Genomic DNA, 17,999 nt, shown 5'->3' on the forward strand with positions numbered 1-17,999 from the left:
TCCAGTAGTTTGGGCACCTCATGCGAAGAGTTGACTCATTGAAAAAGACTTTGATGCTGGGAGGGATTGGGGGCAGGAGGAGAAGGGGACGACAGAGGATGAGATGGCTGGATGGCATCACTGACTCGATGGACGTGAGTCTGAGTGAACTCCGGGAGTTGGTGATGGACAGGGAGGCCTGGCGTGCTGCGATTCATGGGGTCGCAAAGAGTCGGACACGACTGAGCCACTGAACTGAACTGAACTGAAGAATCACAGCCTGGAGCAGGCCAGCATGCTGTCATGGCAACGCGTTGCTGGAGGGCGGGACGGAAGTGACGCACGGCGATATCCGCTTCCACGACACCGGCACTTCCGGATTGGAAGGCAAGGGGACGACGCGTTTGGCCCGTAGGTGAGAGTGCTTTTCAGTTGTTCCGGTTTTTTCCCCCCAGTGATCGTATCTGAACCGAGCTGTTTATGGCCGCTTGTCCTCATCTCCCCAGAGGCCTGCGTTGGACCCAGGTCCCCAGGGATGGACGTGGTACCTGTTTTCTCGCAGCCGCTCCAGGCCCTTCCACGCGGGAACTTTCGTTTTTTGTTTTTTTCCTTCCTATCGGCCCCGGAATGCCCATCCCGGGGCCGAGCGGGGTCTTCATGGAACCCCAGAGTGGGGAAGGAATCCAGGACCAGGCTTGGGCACGTCCCTGCAGGGCAGGAAGTGGTCTATTCCGAATATAAATAGGGATAAATGCATATCCAGGGAACCGTTTGGGAAACAAACAGGACGAGGAGACCGCAGCCCTTGGGTGGCCGGTTACGTCCCTCCGGAGCTAAGTGCCATCGGGGAAACAGCTGGATTGTTGAGAAACCCTGTAAGGAGGAAGCGGGACCCAGGAGGAATTAGAGGAAGTGATTTTCAAACTTAAGACTAGTTATAGAAAGGTAACGCAGAGGGGAAAGCATTCCTGGGAGAATGAGATGCTTTTGTAAATCCCCTGATAAAGATATCATGGTATATTCTGGGGACATAAAGAAGACAGGATGTCTGAAACCCACAGAAAAATGAGAGATGGAGAGGTGGTCTTGGAGCAGACTAAATCATAAAGGGAATGGTAGATCTGTAAGGATTTGGGATTCTGTCTTAAGAATCATGGAGAGGCCATTAAAAAAAAAAGGGGGGGTTTTAGTGGGAAGTGACCCTGTATATAAAAGGTTGTGCTGAGTTCAAGAAACCAGAAGGAGCAACATACAAGGTATTTTCCAAAAAGAAAGAAAGAAACAGATGGAAGGTAAACGAATATTTAAAAGAATTATCTGCTCTGTTCATTGTTATTAAGAGAGCTTGAGAGAATTCTCTGGTAGTCCAGTGGTTAGGACACCATGCTTGCACTGCAGGGGACACAGGTTTGATCCCTGATCAGGGTGGCTCAGCTGGTAAAGAGTCCACATTGCATGTGGAGACCTGGGAGACCTGGGTTCAATTCCTGGGTTGGGAAGATCCCCTGGAGAAGGAAAAAGGCTACGCACTCCAGTATTCTGGCCTGGAGAATTCCATGGGTTGTATAATTCATGGGATCACAAGAGTTGGACGGGACTGAGCGACTTTCACTTTCAGGGAAGTAAGATCCCACAAGTTGTGTGGTGTGGCAAAAAAAAAAAGAAATTTTGCTGTGAAGGGGAGGAAAGAGAATAGCTAAGTGGGACTTTGGGTTTGGAGGATAGTGGCATCCTTGTTTTTTGTTTTAAGTTAGAAAATAGTCTGAAGATTGTTGGACTTTGCTGGAAGGGATCCAGTGCAGGAGGCAGAAGGGGAGAGACTGGGTAGCTGATGGGTCACCGTCTCTCTGAGGAGGAGGAGGAGGAGGTTGGGACGCAGCACACAGGGAAGAAATGGTCTCTGACAGAAGAAACACTTCCTTTGCAGCAGCAAGAGGGGAGGAGAACAGGGAAATGCAGGCAAACATGTTAGATTTGGGGGGGACATATTTCTTAGCTAATGTGTGTAAGGGTGTGAGGTCAGAGGCAAGTTAATCTACTTCAGGTCAGGGTGAAGGATGAAATTTTGTAGCTTGTTGAGAGTTTGTGTGTGCTAAATCATTTCAGTTGTGTCCAACTCTTGTGACCCCATGGACTGTACCCTGCCAGGCTCCTCTATCCATGGGATTCTCCAGGCAAGAATACTGGAGTGGGTTGCCATGCCCTCCTCCAGGGGATCTTCCCAACCCAGGGATCGAACCAGTATCTCTTATATCTCCTGCATTGGTAGGTGGGTTCTTTACCACTAGCGCCACCTGGGAAGATTTGAAATAACCATTTCAAGAAGAGTAGGCAAGTGAGCCTTCCGGACACTGTTGTTCTCAGAAAATGTAAGAACACAAGCCACATGTGTCATTTAAAATTTCCTACGTTAAAAAAAAACATAAAAAGGAAAGAAAATTAGGAATGCACATACTGAACAATATCCAAACCATCATTTCATCGTGAAAGCAGTAAACAACAGTATGGGGGAGCTATTTCTCCGTCTGTTCCAAGTCTTTGAAATGCAGTGTGTATTTACGCTTAGACGCAGTTTGGCCTAACCATGTTTAAGCACTCAGCAGCTCGTGCGGCTCGTGGCTGCCGTATTGGACAGCGCAGAACTAGAGAGACAGGGCTCAGCTGCTGGTCACTGCTTGGGTCCCAGCTGTAGTCAGCAGCCAAGGGCTTAAAGCAGTGCCCATCTGCCCAGTTGTGAGTTTTTTCCTCCGAATGTTCTTAACAGTTCCAGGGCAACCAAAGAGAAGGCATTAATTCATTCTCAAAATGTATTTATTGGATTTCTCCTGTGAACCAGGCACTGTGCTAGACGCTGGGGTCTGGTGGTGGAAGAGACAGCCAAAGCCCGCTGGGCCTTCTCTGAACAGGCCATCGAGTTGTGGCCATTACACTGCTTACAGCTGAGGTCTCAGAGAGTCAGAGATGGGTGTCCATGTATCTCTGAGTGACGCCAGGAAGAGAGGCCTCCACCAAAGCTCCTGGTGCCTCCGTTGAAGGTATAATCGTGAGGCTGGGGATTTGGCTTTTAGTCTGATCAGTCCACATGTTTGTCATTCCCAGACCTTCCAGCTACACAATTCTTTTTTTTTCTAATTTATTTATATTTGGCTGCTGCAGGGGCTTTCTCTAGTTGTGGCGAGCAGGGGCTGCTCCTGGGTGCGGGGCACAGGCTTCTCACCGGGGGGCTTCTCTTGTTGCAGAGCAGAGCACAGGCTCTAGAGTGCAGGCCCAGTTGCTCCGCAGTGTGTGGGTTCTTCCTGGACCGGGGATTGAGTTCAGGTCCGCTGCCTTGGTGGGGGGACTCTTACCCTCTGGACCACCAGGAAAGCCCCACAACTCTTACAGCTTCCTTACTACCTGGGAAAAGTAGGCGCCTTCTGTAGAAAATGTGCTCAGCGTTCCGAATTGAAAGACCATTGATACAGAGAGATCTCCAGAATCTGTTGTTAAATGAAAATCGCAAAATGCAGATCATAAAATACAGACACCGTGTGAGGGGCTTCCCAGGTGGTGCCAGTGATAAAAACCCCGCCTGCCAACGCTGGAGACAGAGGAGATGCAGGCTGGATTCCTGGGTGGGGAAGATCCCCTGGAGGCGGGGACGACAGCCCAGTCCAATGTTCTTGCCTGGAGAATCCCATGGATGGAGGAGCCTGGCGGGCTACAGTCCAGAGGGTCGCAAAGAGCCGGACACAACCAAAGTGACTTAGCACTCACGCACCTTCTGTGTGAGAAAGGAGGAGGGATATGCATAGATTACTCTGATGTTTGAGCCGTGTAAACATATTTCCTACTTACAGAGAAGTAAAATCTTAAAAATTGAAACCCAGAAGCGGTACAGAGCAAGGAAAGTTATAAGACATGTTTGTAAAATTATATTTTCAACCATGTCTTTTGTGAAGTGGGCTTCCCTGGTGGCTCAGAGGTTAAAGCGTCTGCCTCCAATTCGGGAGACCCGGTTTTGATCCCTGGGTTGGGAAGATCCCCTGGAGAAGGAAATGGTAACCCACTCTGGTATTCTTGCCTGGAGAATCCCATGGACAGAGAAGCCTGGTAGGCTACAGTCCACGGGGTCGCAAAGAGTCGGACACGACTGAGCGACTTTAACTTCACCTTCACCTTCTGTGAAGTACATTTCTGTTCCTGTACTCAACCTCCAGAGTGCACATGCTCTGTATAAGAAATGACTTGGGGGCCTTATTAAACTTTATTCCAACTGACTGCAGAACTTGGGCTCTTCTTTGACCCACTAATAAGGCCCATTCAGCCTCTTTCTCAAAGAGATAATCTTTTAGTTTGAGGTCAGTGGTTGCCTGCTGTCCTCGCTGTGAACCACAGCTGGGCTAAATGCTGTAAAAGAGAAGTAGTTTGCTGTGAAAGTGTATTGTCTGGGGAATAGACAAAGCCCAAGGGATCAGGAAAACTTTCTTTTCTGTCTTTCTTTTTTGTAGATACTTAGTACATTTATATCCTTCATTTGCTTGTTTTTAACACAAGTGAAAGCAGCCTTTGCCCTTGTTCTGCCCCTTGCTTTATAAAGTGAACTATTTAAGGCATTCAAGTAAGCATAGACAAAAATATAACAAACACCCATGTACTCATCACTCCAGTTAAGAAATAAAAGACTACAGGGGCTTCCCTGGCAGTCCAGTGGTTAAGACTCTGCACTCCCACTGCAGGGACCAAGGGTGGATCCCTGGTTACAGAGCTGAAATCCCACGTGCAGTCATAGGGCGTGGCTTAAAAAAAAAAGGAAGAGAAAGAAAACTTTACAGATATGACAATTAGGATTGTCCCTAATCCCTGATTTGCCAGTTTACTGTGTTTATAGTTTTGCCACATATATATCCATTCAGAAAAGGTACATGAAACTGTTTTTGTGTTTTAAATGTAACATATATGGTTGTTATTTAGTCTGACTCTTTGCAAACCCATGGACCTTAGCCCACCAGGCTCCTCTGTCCATGGGATTTCCCAGGCAAGGATACTGGGTGGGTTGCCATTCCCTTCTCCAGGGGATCTTCCTGACCCAAGGATCAAACCTGCGTCTCTTGCTTAGCAAGTGGATTCTTTACCACTGAGCCACCTGGGAACCATAATGTGTATATTTTTTTAATGTAGTATACATGGTATCATAATGCATATGTTCTTTTAAAGTTTTCTTGAAGAAGCGATGTTCAAGCCAAGCTCTGAAAGATAAAAGGAGGCAGGAGGCAGGGAGGGGTGGGAGGCAGTGGAGAGCATCCTGGAGAGAGGAAATCGTGTTTCATCAGACTTTGAGCCAAGGAGAGGATTGGAGCATGTTTGGGGAGCCAAAGAAAGAAAAAGAAAAAGGCATGTTTGGCTGGAACACAAAAGAGAGGTAAAGAGGAGGGAGAACAAGGGCCTGATCACGCCACAGCATTGTTCTCAGCTAACTGGTTCTTTTTCCTATATCATAAAGGCAGTGGAAGCAGACAAGAGAATTATAGTGAGCTTGCTGTGCATTTGGAATAATAGGAAATTTGTAATCATGACTCCAGGCTTATCATTTGTCATGCAGTTTCATCTTTCTGTGATTTTGTTTTCTTTCCTCTGAGGCTAACGTATAAAATGCTCTGCAAAAATAAACTGTGTTGTTAAGTTCCCCTACAGGAGTAAAATGGAAGGAAAATCAAGCCGCTTGGAAACCCAAACTCCCGTTTTCGTGAAGAAAAAGGCTAAGCATTCTAAACATAAGGACAGACACCGGAGGCATTCCCAGGAGAGTTTCAGAGCCGCCCCCCTGGCAAGTGAGCAGCGCGACATAGCGGAGAGTAAGAAAAAGAGAAAGGACAGACAGCGTCTCGTTTCCTCTCCTTTGAAGAAATCAGAAATCTGCGATGAGACCGAAATGGCCACACCTAAACCCAAAAAGAAGAAAAAGAGAAGAAAAAGTGCTTTGGGAGTCGACGAGGAAACAGGTGTTGCGTATGTCCTGGTGGATAAAGAAAATATTGAGAACACACCAAAGAATTTCAGGAGCGACGTGGATGTCGTTTACGTTGATGCAAGCAAGGAGCAGAAGTCGACAGAACAGCCTGAAGTAGATGAACCCCATTCAGTTCCCAAGCCACGTGAAAACACATCCGAGGAACTGCACAGTGAAGTTCAGAAGAAGAAGAAGAAGAAGAAGAAGAAGAAGCATAAAAAACGTCAGAGGGAAGTTGAATCCTGGGACGCTGTCCAGGAAAGTCAGGGTGCAAGCATCGCCCTGCCCAGGGCCGCCTCCCAGGACAAGGAACCGCAGCCTCAAGTGGACCAAGAGGATGGAATCATGCGACTCTCAGTGTCTGCAGGTCACAGCAAGTCCAGGAAAAGGAAGAGGAAGCATCCAGATCCCCCAGAATTCGAGGCCTTGGCTGCACCCGAGAGGGCTGAGCGCGTGTACTTGGAGGGATCCCGAGTGGCAGACGAGGTCGAGACTGCAGGAGCCAGTGAGGACTCCAGCGGCCTCAAGAAAAAGTCTAAGAAAAGGAAGCGAAGATCTCTTGAGAGCACCGTGGAGCCTGGTGATTTTTCAGTGCCCAGGAGGAACTCTGAGGACACGCCTCTTGATTCCCTGGAAGGTACCTTGGTTGAAGAAAGTGCGAAACCCAGGCCACACGAGAATCCCCAGGCCTGTTCCAAAAAGGTGCAGAGGTAACATGATGGTGTACGTCTTGTGTGTGAACCCTGCCTGTGACCTCTTTGTTCAGCCCAGCTATAGTGAGTGGTAGAGATCGTAAAGAGGTGGACCATCCGGGTATAGAGTGACGGGCAGAACTAACTGCGGAACTTGGTAGGGACCTTCCTTTCTTCGTGGATATAATAAGGCAGTTAGATTCTGTTTTCATTGAGAACTATTTTTTTTTTTTTTAACTTTTTCTTTTGTATTCAGTTCAGTCTCTCACTCGTGTCCAACTCTTTGTGACCCCATGAACCACATCACGCCAGGCCTTCCTGTCTATCACCAACTCCCGGAGTCCACCCAAACCCATGTCCATCGAGTCGGTGATGCCATCCAACCATCTCACCTTCTGTCGTGCCCTTCTCCTCCTGCTCTCAATCTTTCCCAGCATCAGGGTCTTTTCAAATGAGTTAGCTTTTCACATCAGGTGGCCAAAGTATTGGGAGTTTCAGCTTCAACATCAGTCCCTCCAGTGAACACCCAGGACTGATCTCCTTTAGGATGGACCAATTGGATCTCCTTGCAATCCAAGGGACTCTCAAGAGTCTTCTCCAACACCACAGTTCAAAAGCATCAATTCTTCAGCGCTCAGCTTTCTTCATAGTCCAACTCTCACATCCATACATGACCACTGGAAAAACCATAGCCTTGACTAGACGGACCTTTGTTGGCAAAGTAATGTCTCTGCTTTTAAATATGCTGTCTAAGTTGGTCATAACTTTCCTTCCAAGGAGTAAGCGTCTTTTAATTTCATGGCTGCAGTCACCATCTGCAGTGATTTTGGAGCCCAGAAAAATAGTCAGCTGCTGTTTCCACTGTTTCCCCATCTATTTACCATGAAGTGATGGGACCGGATGCCATGATCTAGTTTTCTGAATGCTGAGCTTTAAGTCAACTTTTTCACTCTCCTCTTTAACTTTCATCAAGAGGCTCTTTAGTTCTTCCCTTTCTGCTGTAAGGGTGGTGTCATCTGCATATCTGAGGTTATTGATATTTCTCCCAGCAGTCTTGATTCCAGCTTGTGTTTCCTCCAGCCCGGTATTTCTCATGATGTACTCTGCATACAAGTTAAATAAACAAGGTAACAATATACAGCCTTGATGTACTCCGTTTCCTATTTGGAACCAGTCTGTTTGTTGTTCCGTGTCCAGTTCTAACTGTTGCTTCTTGACCTGCATACAGGTTTCTCAAGAGGCAGGTCAGGTGGTCTGGTAAGCCCATCGCTTTCAGAATTTTCCACAGTTTATTGTGATCCACACAGTCAAAGGCTTTGGCATAGTCAATAAAGCAGAAATAGATGTTTTTCTGGAACTCTCTTGCTTTTTCCATGATCCAGCGGATGTTTGCAATTTGATCTCTGGTTCCTCTGCCTTTTCTAAAACCAGCTTGAATATCTGGAAGTTCACGGTTCACGTATTGCTGAAGCCTGGCTTGGAGAATTTTGAGCATTACTTTACTAGCATGTGAGATGAGTGCAATTGTGCGATAGTTTGAGCATTCTTTGGTATTGTCTTTCTTTGGGATTGGAATGAAAACTGACCTTTTCCAGTCCTGTGGCCACTGCTGAGTTTTCCAAACTTGCTGGCATATTGAGTGCAGCACTTTCACAGCGTCATCTTTCAGGATTTGAAATAGCTCCACTGGAATTCCATCACCTCCACTAGCTTTGTTCGTAGTGATGCTTCCTAAGGCCCACTTGACTTCACATTCCAGGATGTCTGGCTCTAGGTGAGTGATCACACCATCGTGATTATCTGGGTCGTGAAGATCTTTTTTGTACAGTTCTTCCGTGTATTCTTGCTGCCTCTTCTTAGTATCTTCTGCTTCTGTTAGGCCCCTACCGTTTATTTTGTATTGGGTATAGCCAGTTAACAATGTTGTGATAGTTTCAGGTGAACAGTGAAGGGACTCAGCCCTTACATATACATGTATCCATTCTCCCCCAAATTACACGCCCCTCTCCCCCACCAGCCCGCCACCTCCAGGCTGCCACGTAACACTGGGCAGAGTTCCTTGTGCTATACAGTGGGTCCTTGTGGTTTATCCATTTTAAATACAACAGTGTGTACATGTCCATCCCAACCCAATAACTATTCCTTCCTCCCATCTGCCCCCCTCCCCCCCGCCCCGCCCCCACAACCCTAAGTTCCTTCTTTAAGTCTCTGAGTCTCTGGCTCTGAAGTTCTATGCATAAGTTTAAAAGGCATTTTAAGGCCCCCAAATTACCTTTGTCTATATGCCCATAGATAGGAGAAAGGATTAGAGAACTTAGAATGTTACTGGAGCAGGAAGAAAACTTGAATTAGGGTTCTCCTAATAAAAGAAGTTTAGATATTGTTATTTACATAGTTATCGTTTAAATGTGCTGGCTGATGAATAAATGCAGGAGTTTTCTTAAACCACTTTATCTGAGTTCCTGGCTCTTGGGACAGGTTTCCTCCCCATTTCCTTACCACTGACGTTCTTCTCTTTGCTGACTAGAAGATTGTCCTAGCTTGAAGCAGTTTCATACAGAAGCTGAATGGCCTGGGGCCCAGCTCACGCCATCCTCTGTGTCATCTCATCAGGACAGTTTAGATCGCTCATAGCGAGGCAGGAGTGTTCTGGGCCGTGGTTCTTGTGTTGAGCTGTGAGCCTGTGAAGACTGTTGACCCTTTGCTCAGACAAGCTCGTACAGCTTCAGTTTCGTCTTGTTTCAGTCAGCTGAGCAGCTAGCTGATACAGTTGACTAAGAGTGGCTTTGGACAGCTGATTGAACGTTTCTGGGGATGAATTAATGATCAAGACATAGAAAACTGTTTCTTTATACTGCAAAGGGGAGAAAATATGGCCGTTGTTAATTGCACTGAAATACTGAACTGAACTGAACTGAGTGGTAACTATGAAGACCCTAAATATTGACTTACCTAATTAACAACCATTTTTATAGAATGTAACTCATTGAAAGAGTCCCAGAGGTGTCTTGAAAATCCATGAGCGTAGAAGAGGGCCTGGTTTATTAGGAAGTCAATATCTGAAACAAGAAAGTTGAGAAACACTAATACAAGAAGCAATACCTTGTGGAAATAGGGCTTAGGGCTGCGTGTTTACCTTCTTGTCAGCCCCAAAGGTGTATCAAATTGGTAAAGCTGTTCAATACATTAAAGAGTTCAGACATCATGGACTGAATCAACTGCAGGATCCCTGCAAGCTCTAATGTTGTCACCGTCTAAATGAGTCATTGTAAGAAAAGAATCTGAAAGCCACTGGGCATGTGACCCATCGAGGTTAATCAACCCAGTTTTTCTCCTTAGGTCAGAACCTACAAATGAAGACGAAAGCAATTTGGCTAAAGGTTCCGAAGCTAAATATTTATCTGAAGATTCGCGAGATTCCAACGATCCGGAGGTGGACTTGGAGTCTGCAGTGAAGCAGCTGCAGGAATTCATCCCCGATATCAAGGACAGGGCTGCCACCACAATCAAGCGGATGTACCGAGATGATCTGGGGCGGTTTAAAGAATTCAAAGCCCAGGGTGAGCTTGTGGACTGAGCTTGAATGTCGGTCAGATTTCTTTGCCACTAATATGTGTGTAAATTGCCCTGACCTCCTTTGTGCACAAGTTCCGCTTTATAGGTTTACGGGAAGCATCCCTTAGCTGCTTTCAGCTTCATCTCCTCCCAGAACCATCATCTGTGCTATAAAATTAGCAAAATGAAGTGCAATGGTTTTCCTCTTTTTTGACGCAAGTTTTGTTACGGGAGGTGAGGGAAGAACAAGGCTGAAAGAACCAGGTGAACACAGATTAAGCCTGGAAGATGTGGGGAAAGAGGTTAAGTGCCTAAGAGGCTGGGAAGGATGTACCAGTGAGATTAAACAAAAATAACTCGTTTCAAATATCATTGGCTTTGATGAGATGTAATTTCCAGGGTGTTAATTGGAGGGTGAGCTGGTGGTAGTTGCCATGGTTTCAAGCATCACCCGGCTTGGTCTCCTCCTTGATTTCACTGTTACAAGAACCTCTCAAAAAGCCTATTGGATTTCAGAATGAACTGCAAGCGTAGGGCTTCGTACTGCAAGTGAGTGGTATTTACTCATGGCTATCTGCCATGTGACACCCAGTGCTACTGGTTATTGAAAAAAGTGAAAAGGGGGCCGGTAGCCTTATAGAATTCATCATGTTGATAAGATTAGTTTTTTTTTTTTAATAGACAAACTAAGCAAGAACAATTCACTGAGCAATATGTATAGAAGGACGCCATTTTATTTCTGTATTCTATGTTGAAATTTTTATGAGTATGTATTTTATAAAAAGGTTTTAAAAATAAGTCTGGGACCTCCCTGGCGGTCCAGTGGTTAAGCCTCCTCACTTCCACTGCAGGGGGCACAGGTTCAATGCCTGGTTAGGAACTAAGATCCCACATGCCACGTGGCTTGGCCAAAAAATAAATAAGTCTAAGAATGGGAAGGTGTACTGTGTAACGCAGTCAGTAATAATGAGACTTAAGTGCTTGGAGTTATGACAAGGAATAGAACGTGAATCGCAGTGACCTTGACCCCTCCATCCCCCAAGGTCCACACACAGAATTTACATCGTGTTCACGTAGTGCAAGCCAATTGGCAGCACTGCTTTAGCGGACTGGGTGGCAGAGGAGAGTGAAGAGGGCTTCCTTTAAACTTCTGTTTCAATAGTTTGAATTTTTAATGTATATTACTCTTAATATTTCTTTAAAATAACTCTATAAGAAGGGATTGATGCCAAAGCAGAGGTCACAGTGGAGTAGGGTGACCAGGGAGACTTGGGGAGGACAGTGTGGCTTGAGCTGAACTCTAGGGGAGCCGATGTCCAGGGCCCAGGCAGGGGCTGCTCCCTGACACGAGGGAGGGGCTGACAGACACTGTGTCATAAGTTGCTAAAGACTTAACATTGGTTTGCTCTCATTCACTGTTGACAGTTGTGTGCCTTTTTCTCCCACTCCCACCGCCCCCCAATCCTAGGTGTCACTATTAAATTTGGCAAGTTTTCCGTGAAGGAAAATAAGCAGTTGGAGAAGAATGTGCAAGAATTCCTGTCCCTGACGGGAATCGAGAACGCAGACAAGCTGCTGTACACAGACAGATACCCGGAGGAGAAGTCTGTGATCACTGACTTAAAGAGGAAATATGCGTTCAGAGTGCACATTGGTAAGTTTAGAACTGCGGGCTCTTTGAGCCTCCACAGCCTTCCAACCGTATATGGATAATCTCGCTGATCACTGAGCACAGGGTCTGGCCCACCCACTGCAGCAGCGCATGTTGGCTGCTGTGTTAACAGTCCTTTTACTGCCAGCCTGTACTTCCAGGGGTTTGGAGCGTGTTCACTAGTGCGTTGACAGATGTTGTAGCAAATGATCAGCTTCCAGGTTTCCTGCATGCTTCTGCTTCAGTCCTCTCCGACTCTATGCTGCTTGGTAACAGTTACACTTTTGGTTTTTCTCACAGACCTGTACTGTGTTTTTGTTTTTGTTTTTTTGCATATACTGCAAAAAGTGCATCCCTCTGTGTGCCAGCATCTCCCAGGGTCTTTAAGTAGAGCCATGTGTGTGCTTTGAGCTGGGACCCTCGTCTTGGAGGTATCCTTGGAAAGTCAGAGAAGGTCATGAAGCAGTATAGGTTTGGACTGAAAAAAAATCTCTTGTGACCCCCCTGGTGGTCCAATGACTAAGACTTGGCGCTCCTAATTCAAGGGACCTGGGTTTGATCCCTGGTCAGGGAACTAGACCCCACATGCTGCAACTGAAAGAATTTCCATGCCACGACTAAGACCTGGTGGAGACAAATAAATAATAATAATAGTAAATCTCTCTTGTATTTAAAGAGGAGAATTTCTTAGGTTTTTGTCTGGAATGCACAAAGGAAAGCAGAACAGTCAGCCCCTGCTAGGGGACCATTTCATCTTTGGAGTGGAAAAGCAGGAAAAAGCTTATTGGCTTGGAGAAGTTCTTTGTTTTATCTTACAGAGAACTGCTGGCATGTGTCCTCCACCTCAGCTTCCCCTTCTCCTAATTCAGTGCCTTTGCCTCATGAGGTTCTTTTCATGAATTTAGGAGACCAGAAGCCAGAGAGCCTCCATACTGAGCATGTAGTTTTCAGAGACCATCAAGGAAATGGGATTTTGTATCAATATATCTGCTCCCCAAGACAGCTTCCTGCAGGACATAGGAAATCCCGGCCTCCACCTGGGGTCTAGGATCGCTCATGTAGTAAAAAGGGGCTCTTCTGGGTTTCTTTTATAATTGCAGCTGCATTCCCTGCCATACTCCCAGTGTCCCTCTGACCACCTCTGTTCTGGCTTCAGGTAAGGGCATTGCCCGGCCCTGGAAACTTGTATATTATCGAGCAAAGAAGATGTTCGATGTCAACAATTACAAAGGCAGGTAAGAAAAAACAGGAGCAGGACATTTTTCTCTGGTCTTTGTGATAATATAAGTCAAAGGGTCCACAACAAGATGGTGAAGATTCTTGTGTGCAAAACGAGGTGTGTTGCCATGTGTGTGTCTCCAAGGACCCTTTCAGGCATCACCTCGTGAGTAAGTCTTCCTCAGTATCTCTCTCTAAACCCCTAGTTTGTCTACTTTTGTCTTAGCACGCGCCACACGCTGCCTCTTACTGTTCCTCATGAGGTTTTCTCGGTGGCCTCCCAAGCTGTAAGCTCCTTGGGAGCCCAGACGCTCTTTCTCAGTGCCGCGTGCCTGCTGCGCTGAGCCCAGTGCTTTGGGTTTCCGGTGAATATTGGAAGGTGGAGCTGAGCACGAGTAGGAGGTCATCCCCGCGTGATGCAGTTGCATCAGTGCAGAGAGTTTCATGGGGCGATGGCCAGTCTTTCCTCTCTTTTTTTCCTAAATAAAATACCCAATTATGGTCTGTTTCTAACACTCCAAATAAAACAAATGTAGATTGAGCCTCGGTTGTGGGTAAGCACTCTGCTTCAGGACAAAGGGATGAGCAGAAAAGCGTCAGTTCCCGCCCATGAGGTTCCAGATAGCCACCAAGGGCTCAAGCACTGGTCCCACCTCCAGGAGGCAGACAGTGTGAACCTATCAGGGCCATTCGGTCCTCCTTAGCGCCATGATTCTAAACCAAGACATACGTGCAATCAGATCTTAACACAGATAGGACCTGGGTTTCTTTTTTGAAACTTTGGCCAAAAGAAAGAAAGCTGAAGTAGAGGAAAGGTGTTCCACGGGGACTGAAACCTGTCCCGCCACCCCTTCCCCAAGCCCCAGTGTCACAGCTGTGGACAGAACTTTAAGAAAATTCACCAGAGATGGCATGTTCAGTGGGACTTAAGAGAACACTTTTGCTAAATCAGTGTTGACAAATGAGGTAACCTAGGTGTGGGAATGACGTTTTTAGAATAATGGAAGTCTGTCATTCTGATCAGAAAGTTCACTGGTGCCGTATTTATGTTGTGGTGGCCATGTGCCCTATGAATGTTCTACAGTTTAAGGGATTCTTAAGTGAAAAAGCCACAGGAAGTCAAAAATCAAAGAACTGAAAGGCTCCAGGAGCTGCAGAGGTCAGAACATTTGTTTCCTCATTTTCGTCTGCTCAGTGGCTCAGCACCTCTTTTCTGTGGCTGCAAAGGTGCTCTTAAGTCATTTTTTAAATCTCAGTAAGACCCTGCCTGCCCTGGGAAGGAGACTGCTGGCAAACTTGATTCTGAGTGGTGAAGGATTGCCATTCAATGCCATTGAACCATTCTCTGCATTTTAGATACATTTCTGAGAAGGCTGGAATCTTAACTGTCCTGAGATAGTAGTGGGTCACTATCGCTAGAGATGGTTAGTATTTTATAAAGGCTGCTTTCGTGTTGTATTAGTGATAACATCAACAACCACTTCCCCCACCCCATCCATAAGGAATTGTAGAATGTCATAAAGATGGCTTTTTCTTCACTTAAACATTTTAGGTGTTTGATCTCAAAAATCTCTTTATAGTGCATTTTAGTTCTTTTCTTGAATATCTTTGCTTTTATGTGGGATTCATACACCTGAACTTCCTTAAACTGACAGATTTGTGCTAAGCCACCTGTCACGTCTTTACTGAGTGTCTATTATGTGTCAAGCACCACGGGTACCGCAGCGTAGAAAGTCCACAGGGCCCCGCCCTCCAAGGACGTCCCTCCAGAGCTGTCTGTCTCGGGACCACCACCCTCACGTGGCCGTGGAGCACTCAAGCCATGGTCAGTCCAAGCCTTGCTGTTCTGAAGAATGAAATACACACTGGATTTAGAAGGCCTAGTATGGAGAAGAAGTGGAGTGAAAGTCACTCAGTGATATCCGACTCTCTGCGTCCTAGTGTGTGGAACTCTCCAGCCCAGAACACTGGAGTGGACAGCCTTCCCTTCTCCAGGGGATCTTCCCAACCCAGGGATCGAACCCAGATCTCCTGCGTTGCAGGCAGATTGTTTACCCGCTGAGCCACAAGGGAAGCCCCAGTGTGGAGAAGGGAATATTCATACTTGGAGGTTCTGATTACATGTTGAAATGGCTGCAGGTTTAATACATTCAGTTCAGTTCAGTCACTCAGTCGTGTCCCGACTCTTTGCGAACCCATGGACTGCAGCACGCCAGGCTTCCCTGTCCATCACCAACTCCCGGAGTTTACTCAAACTTTAATACATTGGGTTAAATAAAATGTGTTATTAAATTAACTCATCTAAAACCAAATAAAATTAATTCTCACACAACCCCTAGAAATTTCTAAGTGACACAGTTGACTCAGACAACATTTCCATTGGCCAGTGGTGGTGTGGAGGAAGTCAGGCAAACCAGGGAACCACAGTACCCAGCTGGAAGTAGTGACAGGGGCAGAGATGGGATAGCAGGGCACCGCCAGCCCTGAGGGCCAAGGAAAGCCTCGCTGAAGGCACACCATTTCAACTGTATCTGAAGAGCTGCCAGGAGCTTTCCAGGGGGTTGAGTGGAAGGGAGAGGAGGGCTTCCCATCACGGGTCTAGAGGCCGAGGTGACTGGTGGAGCTGAACTGTGGAGAGTGCTGGCCTTTGCAGGCATAGTCAAAAAGTCCAGGTTTTATAGTTCGGAGCCTTTATGGGTCTGGCTGGAGAACAGTGAGATCCATGTGCCCTGGCCTCTGCGTAAGTGAGCCAGGCCTCTGGCCAGGGACCGTGGTGACCGATTTATAGAATGCCCGCAGGTGAGATGGGCTTCCGCCTGCAGTGCGAGAGACCTGGGTTCGATCCCTGGGTGGGGAAGATCCCCTGGAGAAGGGAAAGGCCACCCACTCCAGTATTCTGGCCTGGAGAATTCCATGGACTGTACAGTCCATGGGGTCACAAAGAGTCAGACACAGCTGAGTGACTTTCACTTCACTATCATGGGTGAGATGCCAAGGCAGGAAGGGGCGGGGCTCTGCTCCCTGGTAGCTGGTATCCTGATGGCCCACCCCACTCAGCTGCTTCCAGCACCGCAGAGTGCCCAGTGAGGAAACAGGTTTTAAGCTTATGGTTCCTGCTCGGCTGTGACCTGTTTTCTCTTCCTCTTAGGTACAGCAAAGGAGATACCGAGAAGCTGAAGATATACCAGTCCCTGCACGGGAACGACTGGAAGAAGATCGGCGAGATGGTGTCTCGGAGCAGCCTCTCCGTGGCCCTGAAGTTCTCCCAGATCAGCGGCCGTAAGTCGTGGTCCCTGGTGCCCACCCGGGTGAACAACCCAGCCCAGAATGACCCAGGGCCCGGGCATCACTGCCCACCTGTCTGCTGAGAGAGCCATCACTTTTTCAGCCATTCCCTGACTGATTTCATTTCTTCGTGGATCTGGTTGAAACCACACAACCCTTACTCACCAGACTGATTTCTGTGCTGCACTGAACTCAGTTCAGCAGCTTCCAGCCTAACTGTGACTGCCAGATAAACTGAGCCCCGAGGAAGCTGGCGGACAGGAGAGCCTGGGCCGCCGAGGTCTGTTCCGCAAGGTGGCCCGGGAGGCCAGGAAGCCAGGGGACAGGAGAGCCTGGGCCGCCGAGGTCTGTTCCCCGAGGTGGCCCGGGAGGCCAGGAAGCCGGCGGACAGGAGAGCCTGGGCTGCCGAGGTCTGTTCCCCGAGGTGGCCTGGGAGGCCGTCGCAGGGAGGGCCTGTCAGGTGTGGGTGCTTCCCACAGCCAGGGTCGGCCGTCTCCGGTCTCTTTTCCTTTCTCGTGTCTCTTTCATTAAAAGCTGCCTTGTTTGTACTCTCCACATTAAAAAAAGTCCCCAGTTAGCTTCAAGAGGCAGTCCTTAGTGGATGTTGGCATTAGCCCTGAGGCTAAATCAGTGTTGGATTTCCAGTAAATATTTGAAGGCGGAGCTGAGCGTGAGTGTGAGGTCACTCCAGCGCGATTCAGTTGCATCAGTGCAGAGAGTTTCATGGGGCGATGGCCAGTCTCCTGCCCTGCAGGCAGAACGGGGCAGTGGGTCCCAGCCAGGCGTCTGCGTGTCTGCGTGCAGTAGAGCCCGAGGGGGTTGGAGACCAGGGCTTCTGTGCCACCAGTGCCAGCCAAGCCTCAGCGCGGCCAATTCTGCCAGTTTCCAGGAAGTAAAGCAACCAACTGAATTTGCGTGCACATGTGAAATCACAATATCTTTGGGGAATTTTACCTTTTTTTCCTTGGGACTCTGTTGACTTCCATCCTAACTGTTATTGGGGAAATAGTAGCAGTAACACTCTGAGGCCAAATCAAAGGTAGGTGTAGCCTGCCGGTTTGTGGCCTCGTCCTGAGCATGTGAGCAGCTAGACGAGAAGAGTGAACTGTGGGTGCCCTGGCGCCTGCAGTGATGATTGGCTGTCGGGGTTCTCAGAGCCTTCGTCGTCACGTGCTGCAGCGGCCTCACTGCGCCGTGACCTCCACTCCAGGAACTCCTGTGGGGAGTTACGCGTATAACGTGGGAGACCTTTGGCTGCTTTTTTTCCCACTAAATGTTTAGGGAACTCATGCTGCCTGCAGGAGAGATTACTCTTAGAAACAGAAAGAATGAATGGCTTTTTCAAAGTTAAAAACAAAAAATAGATTGCTTTAAGAAAGGGTGTGGTTTTTGGGGTTTTTTTTTGGCCATTGGTTGTATGTGTGTGCACGCATGTACGTGTATACACACCCTTGGTTCTTAAAAAGAATCTATGGGCACTTTCATAGTTTCGTCTTGATTTGCCTGTAAACTGTTTGTGTAATTCAGATGTTGCCCGTTATCTTTTGGAAAGAGGCTGATATATCTTTTTGTTTCTAAAGACTTTGTTTTTCCAGAGCAGTTTTGGGGTCACGGTTAAAGTGAGAGGATG

At 47.4% G+C, this 17,999-nt stretch overlaps 1 protein-coding gene across 4 annotated transcripts in view; it reads left to right on the forward strand.

Annotated features, from left to right (window-relative positions):
• Positions 1 to 347: 347 nt before the first annotated feature.
• The window catches only part of TTF1 (transcription termination factor 1), a 28,654-nt gene continuing 11,002 nt past the window's right edge, over positions 348 to 17,999 (forward strand). For 3 of the 4 annotated variants that reach the window (XR_003588597.3, XM_027966240.2, XM_027966241.3), the window contains exons 1-6: positions 348 to 394; positions 5,642 to 6,678; positions 10,000 to 10,220; positions 11,684 to 11,869; positions 13,023 to 13,101; positions 16,233 to 16,363. Coding sequence is in view for 3 of the 4 variants with exons in the window: in XM_027966240.2 (XP_027822041.2) it covers positions 5,660 to 6,678; positions 10,000 to 10,220; positions 11,684 to 11,869; positions 13,023 to 13,101; positions 16,233 to 16,363 (1,636 nt within the window). In the remaining variant the exon portion in view is untranslated. The remainder of the gene's footprint in view (positions 395 to 5,641; positions 6,679 to 9,999; positions 10,221 to 11,683; positions 11,870 to 13,022; positions 13,102 to 16,232; positions 16,364 to 17,999) is intronic. The other variant, XM_015094122.3, reaches the window with a different exon arrangement.

The sequence above is a fragment of the Ovis aries genome, chromosome 3 (genome assembly GCF_016772045.2).
Source record: "Ovis aries strain OAR_USU_Benz2616 breed Rambouillet chromosome 3, ARS-UI_Ramb_v3.0, whole genome shotgun sequence".
In the NCBI taxonomy this organism is placed as follows: domain Eukaryota; kingdom Metazoa; phylum Chordata; class Mammalia; order Artiodactyla; family Bovidae; genus Ovis; species Ovis aries.